Raw genomic sequence first — 13,210 nt, 5'->3', positions numbered from 1 at the left:
GGGTAACACGGGCCAATTCTGACTATAAGGTAGTGTCCAAGAAATGTAGCCAACTTTTATTGTTTCTATCGTCTGGGGTGACGGCACATGAATATTTGACAGCAAACCCCAAATTCCTGTATTAAAATATCGGCTGGTATCAATACAACTGTAGACCTAATAATCAAAACATTTTGTTGAATCAGAATTTTATAATTTAAGCTTTGTATTTATTGTTTTTGATAAGCAGTTATTAAGCTGAAACTGACTTAGTAAAATCCTTAGTTGTACCTCAGGAAATCGCTCTGGCTGGGAAGAAGTGCGACAAAATTGCTTTTATCGAAGCGATACGAACTCTGTACGCCTGACAGCGAAAGTATTTTAAAAAGCTGCTCCGCTATTATTTATCTGCAGCTTTACTGATAACATGTTTTTAATGACATTTCATCTTTATGGGGGCAGCTTTGGGGGCCTTTATGGAGGCGCCCTCAAAGCGTGAAATCGTGATTATCGCCGTTAAACCTCACAGATCCTCATTCACTTCAGTTTGTTTCGCTTGATCCGAGCGTAAATCCTCCGTGGCGTGTGATGTAACCATTCCATTTTCTTGCGCTTCGTGCTGCCTTTGCTTGACTTTCTATTTCAAGACTTTGCACAACAAACGCACGGTGCGAACGCTTTGAAGCCGAATGGACGGAAGAACAGCACGAGCAAAATAATACAAGGATTCTTTTTTATTATTTAGTTGGCATATTGTCTGTATTTCAAATGTTCCCAAAGTGACTGTATTACAGCCTGATGTTTCCAGACTGGCAGTTGGACCGGGTATGTGTGGTTTCCTCTTTAAACGCAAAGAAGTTACACAAAATTGGGATATCTGCATGTTCTTACTGCACAGGAATTTGATAATATGCAGCGCATTATGATTATTCATTATTCAGCAATATTCAGAAAACCATCTTAAGGCACGGCACGGTACATCCAATGTACCTGGACGCAAGCTTGACATTCAGTGTAGGACACACAAAAATACAAAAATAATAATTGCACTGTTTGGTTTTCGGAACACTTGATGATGGAAATTCCTGAATCACTGCTTTGTTTTTTGAGGTCAATGACGTTCGTCAAGCTCGTCATGAATTCCATATTCTTGAAGGACGACTCCCATTAAGGTTCCCCGTTGGTGGAAAAAAAACACAGATTGCGACACGCTCTTTACTATTTCAGCTTCAATGGGAGATCAACTGATCTCGCACACGCGCGCGTGCGCACCAAACACGCACTAAAGCAAGTTAGTGCCTCCAGTTCATCTAATCTGCATGCATTTGGATGTGGGGGGAAAGAGGACACCCGATGTGACCTGAGACACGGGCTTGACGATATTGACAGTTTGTCGCTATTTTGGGGAGGAAATATTTGGGAAACAATCATCGGCAGTGTGGATATTATGGGCCAAGCAGATGGATGCTTTGATTCGAACAGCTAGAACAGCTGGGGAAGTTCAGAAAAATGCATTACTTAACTGTAACGCAGCCTTAAAGACAACATTTAACTGTAGCAGTATATTGCGATATTACAAATTTTATCAAAATCCAAGATGACATGTATGTACGGTATATACGGTGTCTGGTGTCGAGATATTGATATTATATCAATATTGTGATATGATATCCAGGCATCATCTTGGATTTTGGTTTGCATTACCAAACTGCAATGCAGCCTTGAAGACAACATTTATCCATATCGGAATATTACGATAACCAAAATCCCAGATGATATCTAGTCTCCTATCCCTATATCAATATTGTGTCTCGTATCACAATATCGATATTATATGGATTCAAATGATGGAACTCTTTGAGAATTTTTCTGAGACGTGCTAGGGGGAGCCTGCTCCCCTGCAGGGGTCCAGCAGTTTGTGAATGAGATCCAGGGGGATGTGGCCCTCCAGCGCCTGGCACAAGCGGCCCAGGGTGCAGCCCACTCTGCCCTCCTTCATCCTCCAGCGCTCCAGCATCTGGTGCACCATCTCCGGCAGCCCGTCGCGGCTGTAGTCGTGGAAAATGGTGTCCACCTCCACGTTGCTGAGGCCCAGGCGCCGGGCGCAGCGCTTCCAGCCGAGGCCGATGTTTTCCCGCAGGAGTTCCAGGTGCTCCTCTGTCACCGCCTCGTCCTCTGCAACAGGTGCGTGTCAAAGAACATTTGAGAAACCGACACCTTGGGCAAAAATGAGTTTTGTACATCGTTTGAAAGCTCCTGATGAGTGCTATCAAGTGGTAAAAGGTCATGGTCACCATATGTATGGGACTAATAAACCTCTTGAATCTTTTTGTTTTTCAAAAGAGCTTGGTGCACGGTGTTTTGTTTTTCATGCAATCATCTTTTAAAATAGGTTAGGCTAAGTAAAAAGGTGGTTCCTATTTATGCTGTTGTTGATGAAATAATAGCAAAATGATTGTTAATAATAATAACAACAACAACAACAACAACAACAACAACAACAACAATAATAAAAATAATATTAATTATAATCATTCTAATAATAATAATACACTTTTGCTCTACTGTAAAATTCCGAAGATGTCAGCTACATCACTTTCGTGATGTAGGACAAGTCCTCGATCTTTCGACTTTTCTCTCAGATCTTTATTGGAATCGATTCCGTGTGTTTTGCTTGAACCATTTGCGTGCCTACTGGGGCTGCCTTTAAGTGCAGCGAGAGGAAAATTTGGAACAAGTTCTGCATTTCCTTCTTCCACTGAAGATCAAACACAGACACGTTCATCGAGTGATAGCTCATTATTTCGGTGACAGATTCACACAGAGGAACTTCTGTTTCCTCAGTAAATACTTAAACCTTGCACTTGATCTGTATAGCGAGTTTAGATCTCACGTGCAAGATTTATAACGTGTGCATATTCTGCACACACAGGCGATGCTCCCTTTCCGTGTGAAACAGTGTTTAGTCGTCAGATGGTGGGAGAACACCCAAACAGCAGGATGTATTCAAGTATGATTTTTTTATTTTATACTGACAGACCTGCCAACCTTGGGAAAAAGCATAAATTTGAGTACCACAACAGCGTAACAGGGAGTCTCCGTGGGGTTTGGGCTAGGGTTAGGGTTAGGGTACATACGAACTACTGCTGAAATTTTCTGACACACTGACACTGTGTGTTTATTATGGTTCATTAATCACTGTGGAACAATAATACAACATGCAACCGTCACTGGGTTCCAGTAAAATAGAAAATGTAACTGTCAAGTTTCAGTATGACGCAACCTGTAACGCTCACTGAGTTTTAGGAGGACACTAAATATAACTAACATGGAAATGTCCAGTTCAAACTTCAAATTTAAGTCTATTTCACTTTTATGTGCAAATACAACTTTCTATTATATTTATATGGTACTTGTCATTCCAAAATAAATTGCAATCATTGCAAAAAAATAAAAAATAAATAATAATAATAATAAATGGCCGACTGTTCTCACTCTCGTTTACTGGAGGTCCTCCTTCGCTCGCCGTGCATTAAACCAATAAATCGAATCGCACGACTCGTTTTACTGAGTGACTCGTCAACAACCTAGTTTGAAAAAAAATAATAAAAAGAGTCAAACCTTTCATCATGCATCATGGTTATTTTTAGTGCAGTGACAGCGATAGAAACGCAGTCTGCACAATTTTGAATATTGTGAGGCGGTAGATAAATAACTAACCTAATCTTCATTTATATTGAGGTACCTCCAAACAGCCCACATTTTCTTTCCTTTGCTCTATTTTTTAATATGTTAACATGACATTATTATGTCAAAGTTTTTTTTAATTCCCCCACTTCCCATTTTACCTCAGCGGTGCAGCCTCATGCCTCGGTGAATAATAAAGTACCGCTGTGTATCAGTGGATGTGTAGAGTGAGAGGAGAGGGAGGGGAGGGGTTACAGAACCAAAGGTCTTAGCATCTGGTCCAATCCGAGGGATGTCGTTTAAATACTGGATAAATGTAGAGTATTGTTTTGTATTGATTGATTGTTTGCTGTATTAAATTACAATAATATATAAAATAACATTACAATAATAAAAAAAAATGTTCTTGCGTAGCTGCGTATTTGGCCCAAGAATTGTGTGGTTGGTACACAAAATGCGTGCAGGTTGGCAGGTCTGAATTGATTTTGATTGACTTTATGTAACAGCAGATACAGTACAAGGGTATACTATACCAATCCATCATTTTTAGACGGTTAGGTTGGGTTCGATTTTAAGATAATGATTGAAATTGAATCCAGCTTTCCTTATGCAGGAAGACACTGACAAAGACCTTTTAATTACAATTTTTCACAAAATTTAAGGCAGATTTTCATCCCTCTCTTCAATCATCTCTGATCAATGGAATAATAATAATAATCATCATCATCATCATCATCATCATCATCATCATATTCATAATAATAATCATAATAGTTATAATAATAATAAATTAGTAAAAGTCAGCAAAATTTTAACCTAGTTTAATGTTGAAATTAAGACCTCATAAATTTAAAATAAAGACTATTTAATGACTTTTAAGGCCAAATGTGTACAATTGAAGACCTTTTAAGATATTTTTAAAGGACGTGTGGAAACCCTGTATAGAGGATTTGCTAATCACAAATGACTAACGTGGTGTCTCACATTGTTTATCATTAATGCTTACTTTTCACTTAAATCAATAATTGAGTCAATCAGCAAATACAAAAATGCATCTCAAACCAAAGCATTCTTTATGTGTAAAAATAATAAAATCTCAAAGTGACGTACCATGCTTCTGCAGAGCTTCCTTGAGGAGGGATTGAGCAGAGTCCTTGCACAGCTGAGCGGAGGACGTCAGGCCACCAAAGGAGTCCGGACTCCTGATGCTCATGGAATTGTTGTTGCCGATCTGGATCCCACTGGCATTCTGGATGTAGAGACCTCCTGGACAACAAAAACACAACCACCAACAAACACAAACAGGTTCAATCACTTTTAAGAGCAACGGTGTCCATTTTGGAAACCAGTTGGAACAACGAGAATCATCCGTCAGTTCACGGTTACCTGCGTCCTGTTGTGGTCCAAGCTTGTTGGTGACCAAGTGCTTCCCGGCAGAGAGGTCAGGGGCCGTAGTGTCAGGCATAGGGTACACCGGCCAGGATTTCTGCCGGTCCAAAAGTGAGCGCGGCTGCAGGTTGTGCAGCTCGGATAAGGACGGGGAGCTGGAAGCTGTGGAGATGTGATGAGGTAGGGTAGGCGAGGCAGTGGAGTAGGGCTGGTAGAAGGCGTCCTCCAGGCCGCCGGGCTGGACAACTGGCTCAGCCGGCGACCAGGACTGGACGGAGGACACCTGGGACGGCTTTTGGTCCTCAATCGCCGGCCTGGTGTCCGGCTCTGTCAAGGCAGGTCGCTGTAGGTGGGGCAGGTTCGGAGGGAAGGCGTTGGCCGAGTCGGGCTGGTCCACGTAGGTGTAGCTGCCATACTTGTGGTACTGCAGCTCCATCTCCAGTTTGTGGCTCAGGTTGGAGGGGTCGCTGACCGCCCGGGCGTCGGTTTGTAGTGAAGACTGGTCCATGGACGGTCTTCGGTCCATAAAGTGCAGGTCCTCGATGCTGGCCTCAACGGGGTCAGGAGCGTTTCTTTCTGAGCTCAGTAAAGGAGCGGGACAGTCTGGGCAGAGAGAAGGTGAGGTGGAGCTGTTTCTGCACTTCTCTTTAACAACTCAAATGATCAAATGCACAAATGCAGGCTCCCTGTTACAGAAGTGCAGGATTCATTATTATACAAGGAAAGTATTTACACAAAAACATCCAGTTTTTACTAAATAAAATCCCAAAGCAACGGGGAGATGTGCGTCCCCACCCTCCCGCCGGTGGGGATGCACAAGTTTAATTGAACAGAACAGGACGGGACAGTCCCTTAACTCAGTTGTGTTTAAAAAAAAAAAAAAAAAAAAAAGGTTTTCATACATGTAGGAAACAAACAAAAATAAATAGATCCAAAAAAGACAGGCACGGGAGCAAACGCGCACCGCTGTCTGGAGGAGAAATAACAAAACAAACGCTGCCCCTGTTCTCTGAGATTGACGTTTTTCATTTTCCATACAAGCAAGAAATTAAGGAAATAACTCGAAATCTTTCTTTATGAGATCATATTACATTATATATTGCTATGATGAAAAGATCTGCATACAGAGCAGTAGGCTCGTGTGGGGAGGGTGCCCGAGCACCTGCCTCTTTGCCCCTCGATGCCCCATGGTGTTCTTTGTATCAGGCGCATTTTTATTTGTATTTATTTTTTAAGTGTGAATGGGCATCGAGGTACCGGATCATCTGGGCGAGATATGCATATTCATGAGGAACATGTCCTCGGCGTACCCATCAAGGGCGTCCCAATGTGCACCATTGCCGGCATGATCTGCGCGCCGCCGTGCTGCTCTGTTTGCCCAGAAAAATGCTGTTCTGGGCAAACAGAGCTTTTATTTATTTATTTTGTTTGTTTGTTTGTTTGTTTGTTTGTTTATTTATTTATTTTGGAGCACCTGCCCCTCAAAGTCTCTGTACAGGACTGTAGAGCGGGGAAGTGAGATCCAATCACCAGTGGTTACTCGATAGCTCTGAGCGGAGAGGGCGAGAGCCTCCGCCCCCTCTCCCCCTCCCCTTTCCCCTCTCCGCTCGTTTCAGAACACATTTAACTGCACTCACACCGTTTCAATGCTTGGATTTATCCTGGCGGAAAAAAATTTAAATAAATAAAAAATAGATCGTCCATAGACGATTTAATCGTAAATCTGCCCGAGCTTAGTGCTAAGCATAATTAGAGGAGTTCTACATGTTAATACTGACTAATGTGTATTAGTGTTAGTACATTTTGTTCATATTAGAGATAAAAGGTGCATTTAAGACGATACAGTATCATTTTCTGAACGCCATAGATTATTCTACAGCTGTTCTAATCAACGCCTCTCTACCTTCTTGCTCTTAATATCCACTCTTAATGATGAGTTCTCTTATGTGTAAATATCTATAAATAAATAAGACCTCACAAAGACCCCCTTGATAGCTTTAAATTTGTATTTAAGGCCAACAAGCACTTACCTGCTGAGAATCTCTCAGAGGCCATGGATAATGACCTGACCTTCTCCACAAGCTCCTCCGGACCGTCATACAAATCCTGAGGGCCAATCAGACGATGGGGATTAGTTCTGTTTCTTGATAGTTACTGATTGATTCATGACCTGAAGCAGACTCTTCTCGTACACTTAGACTTGTGCACCGACCGTTTCCTTGACTTGAGATATGAGACAAGGGGATCGAATCCTCAGAAAATGTCTCTCACCCTTAAATAAACCGAGTCACTTTCGGCCAACGATTCCAACTTTTCCATGTAGAAAGGCTGGAAGAGACTGTAGCCCTCTGAAAGGAGTTGAGACAGAGAAGGACACGACTCAATTAGGGGTCGTATGAGTGAATGGTAGGTAGGTCAAACTATGGAACTTTGAGGATTTTGTGAAGTTTTAAGTAACCCAATAGCTGTAGTAAAACAAACAAGCAGACAAGTATATACATAATGGCATGAAATAAAAACAAAAAGACCTAATAAGGAAGTGCTCAATAACTATTAACATGTGCAACAAGGTTCTAAGTTCTTACTTTAGCATTATTTACAGCACAAAAACATTTCTTAATTTATGCTAATACTTTGATAAGGTGAAGCGATACCAAATGAGAAATGACTACAATGCCTAAGCTCCTCAATAACTCATCGATTAACAGATAATGCTTTAAACCCCATAATGTTTACCCTCAAATGTGGGCCGTAACTGGGGCTCGTGCTGCCAACACTGCTTCATGAGCTGGACCATCTCAGCGGGGGTTTCCTCTGGGATGAGGTCATCAGCCGGTCGATCGCCTTTGCGTACACACTGACAGATATGGTCCTCGCTCCTGGCGTCTTGATAAAAAAAATATAAACAAATAAAAAAACGAGCAGTTACTTTGTCAAATAGAGATAATCCATGAGTTCTAGTAAAATCTCCTTCTTCACCGTGGATGCCGTTTATCATACCAGTAAAACATTCTCATTTACATTATAGATTCTGACTAAATTACTTTTTACAAAATAGGTCTATATAGTCGAAATATGTCCAAATTTTATCCTCTAGCAAATGTTTTAGTTTCATTGCGTTCAACCAATTTTTTCTTTTTTATCATTATGTTTATTGTATATTTCCAAATGTTTATCATTCATTGTTCATCGGTTTATGTTTGGTTTATTTATTTTTATATTGTTTATTTTCATTTTTAAATATTTTTTAATTTTCTAAATTATTTTAAAAAATATACGAAAATATTCCATCGTCTATCCGTCCATCCATCCAAATCTCACTTTCGTAAGGTTCTTGTCCGGTGAGGACGACCCAGACCACGATGGCGAAGCTGTAGACGTCTGACTTCTCGGTGGAGCGGGTGTTGATGCTCTCCAGGTGCTCGGGGGCCATGTAGCTTAGTGTCCCAGCTCCCCGCATGCCCACCGAGCAGCCCGAGCGGCTCTTCCTCCGAAACTCCTCCCTGGTCAGTTTGCTCCAGGACTGGCAGGTGGCCAGGCCCAGGTCTGCAATCTGGACGAAGAACGGGAACAAAAATATTCATTGGTAATTAACATAATTTGTTTATAAGCATAATCACAAGTATTAGGGGCGTCACGATTCTCCAAATTAATGATCTATTTGACTTTTGATTTTAAGGTCACGATTCGATTCAATGTTCGATTCGATTATGAAGCCTTGATTTGTAAAGAAAAACACTCATTTAGTAACTTTGTTGCCAAACAACTTTTATTTGAATATTAAAAATTAAATAACAAAAATATAAGAATATTTAAGCAACACACCTAAACAGTTAAGAGCTTTAGCAAAACTACACTTTAGAATAATAAACCATAAGTAACCTATTAGACTAATTTTAAGTTAATCACTAAAATAAGCGCAGAAAAACGGATGCTATTTTTGCCAGAGGGGAACGCTGGTAGTAAAATACAAATTACTACCTGCAGTTCCGCAGCTCCGATCAAAGCGATATTTTCTCCAAACAAAGCAAATAAAACCTCTATATGTATTTGACTTGACCCTGCTTCCTGCTGCTGCTCTGCTGAGGAGCAGATCGCAGATCGCTCCTGAAAAATTCCCGGCCTCCTTCTCACGGCCCGGTGGCAAATTCCCCACGGCCGAGCGCGGTCCGTGAGCCGGTGGTTGGGAACCTCTGCACTAGAGGACATTCCGTCGGTGAAGGTCGGGTTTATTTCCCACTTTCATCGCCACATCTGCTGAATTACTGGACTTTCTGGTCAAAGGTGCCCTCTCCCTTGTGCACACAGTGAAACGCCGGAGGAGAGGGACACGCATGCGGATTTCACACACGGTTACCGGGAAGATTTCTCTCTAATGTGCGTTCACTGTGCAACAAAATGGACAAACTTATATGGAACTGTGTTCTTTTTTTATATTCTAATTCTATTTGAACATAGTTCCCTGCAGCCCTAGTGCCAGGTGGGCGGGTGCAGTGTGCGTTGAGGGACGCGGTGCAGCAGACCCCTCCGGAGCCGACCGCAGCTCTCCCAACTCCAAACCAAACTTCATGAAAGTTGGTTCGGAGCCAGAGGAGCCGCAGTCCTCACCCCCCAGGGCACACTGCATTTTTTTTTAACCGGTGGAACTTGACCGCCCTAATATAGCGACCATGTTGGACAATATCACCCACAAAAATACGGGGAGAATCGCGAACCTGCTTGAGATTTCGTAGTTCGAAATCTAACTATCATTTAGATAGGTTTTCGATTTCGAATCGCAATTGTGGCACCCCTAATAAGCAAGCCCACTACAGGATTAGACAGACAGACTAATCTACCTTGATGTGAAAATCCTTGTCCACTAAGATGTTTTCGGGCTTCAGATCCTTGTGTATGACTTGGTTCTTGGTGAGGTACACCATTCCTTCAAGGATCTCCAGGATGATTCTGCCTTTGATGGACATTGGCACACAAACCTGGAGAGAAAAATAATATGTATTGAATACTGTAGTTCTTCAGTTTACATGGAAAGAGTAAAATAAAGTAAATAATTATCATTCACACTGTGATAGTTTAGAAATAAAATAGTAATAAGTTACTAATACCCACTTAAACCTACTCACCCAGTGTTATCCATGCCCGTATTTTTATTTGCCTATTTATTTTTTTCTTTTTCAGGCTTTGAAGACTTTTTTATGCCAATTGTCTGTACCGCAATGCAACAATCCTTACCACAACAAATTCATGTACATAAAAAATGTACGGTCGAGTGAGGGGATTCTGATTTACCCGAAACAAAATGGAATCATCGGTTGTTTTCTATCTATCTGGAAAATGTGTTCATTATTTCCCTTTTCCCTGTGTGTTTGGATCGAAATGTAACAAGAGGTTCCGACCTGCTTGAGCATCACAAGCAGGTTGCCCTTGGGGATGAGCTCCATAACCAAGGAGTAGTCGCCATCCTCCATTATGACACCCAGAAGCTTGACCACCCGGTCATGGTTCAGCCTGGTCATCAGACTCCCTTCCTCCAGAAGGGACTTCCTGTTGCATCTGGGAAAAGACAGAGAATAATAAGAAAACAATAAATAAATAAAATTATGTAACAAAAACAAATCAACTTACAAAAACCCCTTTACATTTGGCATTCAAGTGGAAATCCATAAGACCGTCTGTATTGTATGGATCACACTATAAATCTGTTTTTTTCCCCCCTTTGGTAACTTGAGGTAGTGGAGTTTCTTGTGAATGTTCATCCGTATCCACAGTTTAACGCCCACAATAACGTAAGCGGCTTTATCAAATTCACTGTGGCTGCCTTTCCCTTTTTGCTTGTGATGGACCCCATCGCCAACAATGGAAACACCATATAGAGGAGCACATGCACAACAGAAAAACATTCAATGGCTGTTTCTTAAAAAGTCCCAGTTAAATAAATGTGAGATGAATATCAAATACGAGATTTTTTATCTAGTAATAATAATATTACCAATGTAAGCAACTGTATTTCATTTTAATTGTCAGGAAGGAAACTGACAAGAAAATATAAATACAATGTAATCAAAACGCCCCTCTTGTGAAATTAAATTACATATCAGCAATGAAATATAAGTTTGGAGTTCAATGCACTCTTCTCTCTGGAAAAAAAAAGAAGCTACAGTCACAGTAAGAGGAACTCATTGCCTAACAAAGCATCGGTGGATATAATAGGCCTACACATCCACTGGTGGCACGACTGGCATTACTCTTGTAATAAGGAAGTATTGCAAGCTTGTTTTTTATTAAGTATTTTCAGTTTTGGAAACGTTCTACTTTACCTTCACTTGATTTCAAAGTAGGTATCTACGTTTATTACACCGCTATATTCCAAATAGTTGATTGAGCAAAAAAATAAACAAGTAAAAAGAAGATCAGCATCAAAACTAGGATTGCTCAACGATGACTCATTAAGTTCATACCCTTGTAAATGTCTTATGACTCCATCGATAATGGTAGAAACATTTTTCATGACCAAACAACGGTTGGGCAGCGGGGCGAACCGACTCACTCATTTCTCAGAGATCCGGTGTACACGGTCTTCAGCACCACGTGGCCCAGGGTTTTGTGGTAGCACAGGTACACCTCCCCGAACCCCCCGTAGTCCAGGGGCTCCTTCTTGATCAGGTCGGAGGACCTCATGTGGAACGCCCCGGACACTGCGGCCATCCTTCATCTGAGTGGATCTGGAAGGTTTTTACAAGATCATAACCAGGACATTTTAGTTGAGGATAAATCACTTTGTTGCTGTGAACGACCTAGAGTAACAACGACTTCCAGTTTCTTCGTTGTACGCCACGGAGTATAAGCCTGTAACAGTGCAATAACACACACGTTATAAAAGAGAGGCATTTGTTGACATTGGAACATAACACATTGAGGTTGACATTTCATTCTCCTCAGCCCAGCTGATGGAAATGTACCAGATGTGCATGTTTTTTTTTTTTTAGCTGCAACAGATGAAACGGCTTCAAATTCCAAATCTGGATGAATCGCGGACCTGAACGTCGAAAACATCGCGATCGGCTCAATTCATCGCGATCGGACGAACACGTAAAAGTTGTGACAGCGCTAACCACACTGAAATGTTTCCACTCGGTGTTTAGTAACTCTGGGTTTAACGTTGAGTCGAATCACGTGCTGAACCACTAAACTCGCGTGGCAGACGCATCCACGGCCCATAGTAAAAAAAAAAAAAAACAACGTTCCTACAAGTGGAAAAAACGACTTTGTGAAACGAAAGGCCAAACGAGTTTACAAGCCACTTGTATCGAACAGTTTGAACTAAATTACATTCTGTGTTGTAAAACTACCCGTACCTGTCGTCCGGTTGCCGGCTGAACTTGTTTATTTACCAAACGAAGTGGGAAGAGACACGGAATGCTCCACGGCCGAACATACTTCCGGGTTCCCTGTCCCGCTGCGAAGCGAAAGCGCGAAGGGGCCGACGCAGGGACTGCAAGGCTTACGAGTCGATCGCAGAGCAGGACGCCGTAAGATCGAAAGGATCGACGGTCGATCGATTCGACGCTAACGTGGACCGGGTGCGTGTTCAGGACTTTCCGCCGACCTCGGTGTGCGACGTGTTTTGTATTTTCTCAGGTGCTGTTGGTTCACTCGTGTGTTTGTTCCGTGTAACTCGCGAGAGCTAAGAATGCATTTGGTATCAAAGATGAAAAATAACTAAATAAATAAATACAATCCAAATATAAATACATTTTAGAGAAATGCGTTGGATAAAATATGCACACAAAGAATCAAAGAAAAACAAACATCCATATGATGACATCTATATCAAACTACCTTATTTGATTGCGTGTCAATGGTTCTACCCTGTAGCTGTAGTGCGGTGGGATCGTCGGTCATTTTTAACGGCTCTTTCGTAGGAACGGGGAAAACGAGTCTCGCTGATGAGAGATTTTCAAGATGTTTTATTTGTCACATACATACACATACTTTCATACATATATGCAGTGAAATGTAATGCAACGCACCCGGTGATAGCACACAATATGTCCTAGGAAAAAAAAATAAAAGTAGAAAGTTCCTTTCTAATAGACCGACTAACTGACTCCTAAAACGTCAAACTGACTCCTAAAACGCCGTTGTATTATTAGAA

The 13,210-nt window shown here is 41.5% G+C and overlaps 1 protein-coding gene across 1 annotated transcript; it reads right to left on the bottom strand.

Annotated features, from left to right (window-relative positions):
- Positions 1–706: 706 nt before the first annotated feature.
- ripk1l (receptor (TNFRSF)-interacting serine-threonine kinase 1, like) lies at positions 707–12,537 on the bottom strand. The gene is made up of 11 exons (XM_080010721.1): positions 12,411–12,537; positions 11,603–11,777; positions 10,452–10,608; positions 9,894–10,031; positions 8,377–8,608; positions 7,792–7,941; positions 7,327–7,403; positions 7,086–7,161; positions 5,053–5,658; positions 4,777–4,932; positions 707–2,154 (listed from the first exon to the last, which is right to left on the bottom strand). The coding sequence occupies exons 2-11, from the start codon at positions 11,758–11,760 to the stop codon at positions 1,859–1,861; spliced, it is 2,046 nt and encodes a 681-aa protein (XP_079866847.1). The 5' UTR covers positions 11,761–11,777; positions 12,411–12,537; the 3' UTR covers positions 707–1,858.
- Between the last annotated feature and the right edge of the window lie 673 nt (positions 12,538–13,210).

Source organism: Zeus faber (assembly GCF_960531495.2).
Source record: "Zeus faber genome assembly, chromosome: 12".
Taxonomy (NCBI): Eukaryota; Metazoa; Chordata; class Actinopteri; order Zeiformes; family Zeidae; genus Zeus; species Zeus faber.
Note: the sequence above shows the minus strand (reverse complement) of the source record. Positions and strands in the feature narration are given on the sequence as shown.

Bases quoted from the DNA above. Each gene is read 5' to 3' on its own strand.
- ripk1l (XM_080010721.1), bottom strand. From the start codon at position 11,760: ATGGCCGCAGTGTCCGGGGCGTTCCACATGAGGTCCTCCGACCTGATC. The intron at 5,659-7,085 runs GTAAGTGCTTGT...CTCTCTGCCCAG, and splicing joins CTCTGAGAGATTCTCAGCAG to ACTGTCCCGCTCCTTTACTG. The intron at 4,933-5,052 runs GTAACCGTGAAC...TTTGTTGTCCAG, and splicing joins TGGACCACAACAGGACGCAG to GAGGTCTCTACATCCAGAAT.